Below are 1546 nucleotides of genomic sequence, written 5' to 3' on the forward strand. Positions count from 1 at the left end.
TTTCCCTGCAACTTCTCCAAGAACGATGTCATGCTCAGCGCCGTGGTGATGACCTACTGGACCAACTTTGCCAAGACAGGGTGAGTGGGGATGGATGCTCTGCCTGGGGCGGGTCTGCGCTCACTGCAGCTGCACCTCTTCAACTGTGCTCTGTGTGTGTGTGCGATGCCTGGTGTGGGACACTGAGCTCCCATACCCAGAGGTCTGTGTGCTGCACCTTGACTCGTGTCAGGGCATCAACCACACAGCAAGAAGCTGAGAGCATGACCAGCCTCTAAGACGAGACATGGTCATGCACAGGGGTGACGAAGTTGGTTGGCTGTGATTGTCGTGGGTGGGAGTTGACCCAGGGTTGGCATGCTGCCCAGCCATGCAGGACCTTTTGTCAGCCCGCCCTATGCCACTGCTGGCAAAGGTCCCCCCAGCTTCCATCTCTGTGTACACCTCTCCCTCCTCACCTCTCCATCTTTTCCCAGTGCTAGCTCTGTTTTGCCTGTGTTTTTCCAGGGACCCCAACAAGCCTGTCCCCCAGGACACCAAGTTCATCCACACCAAGGCCAACCGGTTCGAGGAGGTGGCCTGGTCCAAGTACAACCCCCGTGACCAGCTGTACCTGCACATTGGGCTGAAGCCACGGGTACGCGACCACTACCGGGCCACCAAGGTGGCTTTCTGGAAGCACCTGGTCCCCCACCTGTACAACCTGCACGATATGTTCCACTACACCTCCACCACCACCAAAGTGCCACCACCCGACACCACACAGAACTCTCATATCACCCGTCGGCCCAATGGCAAGATCTGGACCACCAAGCGCCCTGCCATCTCGCCTGCCTACAACAGCGAGAATGGGAAGGAGAAGTGGAGCCCAGAGCAGGAAGCGGGCACCCTGCTGGAGAGCCCCCGTGACTACTCCACTGAGCTGAGCGTCACCATCGCTGTGGGTGCCTCCCTCCTCTTCCTCAACGTGCTGGCCTTCGCTGCCCTTTACTACCGCAAGGACAAGCGCCGGCAGGACACACATCGGCAGCCCAGCCCTCAGCGTGGCACCGCCAATGACATTGCCCACGCGCCCGATGAGGAGATGCCCTCCCTGCAGGTGAGCCAGGGGCACCATGAGTGTGAGGCTGTGCCGCCCCATGATGCCCTGCGCCTGGCTGCTCTGCCTGACTACACTCTCACCTTGCGCCGCTCTCCAGATGACATCCCGCTCATGACCCCCAACACCATCACCATGATCCCCAACTCGCTGGTGGGGCTGCAGACCCTGCACCCCTATAACACCTTCACTGCTGGCTTCAACAGCACGGGGCTCCCGCACTCACACTCCACCACCAGGGTATAGCTGCCCACCGCCGGCACACACGCATACACGCACGCACACGCACGCAGCAGATACTGGCAGAGGGACCGGCAGGGCCAACAGAGCCCCTGGACGGAGGGGCAGCACCCACATACAGTGCAGCACTGAGCCTGGAGACCTCCAGGGTCCTGGCACGGCTGAACACCCTGCTCTACCCCGGCGCTTTTTCTTTCTTTCCTATCT

At 60.5% G+C, this 1546-nt stretch overlaps 1 protein-coding gene across 3 annotated transcripts in view; it reads left to right on the forward strand.

Moving 5' to 3' along the window:
* The window catches only part of NLGN3 (neuroligin 3), a 21927-nt gene extending 20582 nt beyond the window's left edge, over positions 1–1345 (forward strand). For all 3 annotated transcript variants that reach the window (XM_010135130.1, XM_010135131.1, XM_010135132.1), the window contains 2 exons: positions 1–80; positions 508–1345. The exon at positions 1–80 is cut by the window's left edge and continues 7 nt beyond it. In XM_010135130.1, the coding sequence (XP_010133432.1) occupies positions 1–80; positions 508–1345 (918 nt within the window). The remainder of the gene's footprint in view (positions 81–507) is intronic.
* The last annotated feature ends 201 nt before the right edge of the window (positions 1346–1546 follow it).

The sequence above is a fragment of the Buceros rhinoceros genome, unplaced genomic scaffold (genome assembly GCF_000710305.1).
Source record: "Buceros rhinoceros silvestris isolate BGI_N320 unplaced genomic scaffold, ASM71030v1 scaffold20484, whole genome shotgun sequence".
In the NCBI taxonomy this organism is placed as follows: domain Eukaryota; kingdom Metazoa; phylum Chordata; class Aves; order Bucerotiformes; family Bucerotidae; genus Buceros; species Buceros rhinoceros.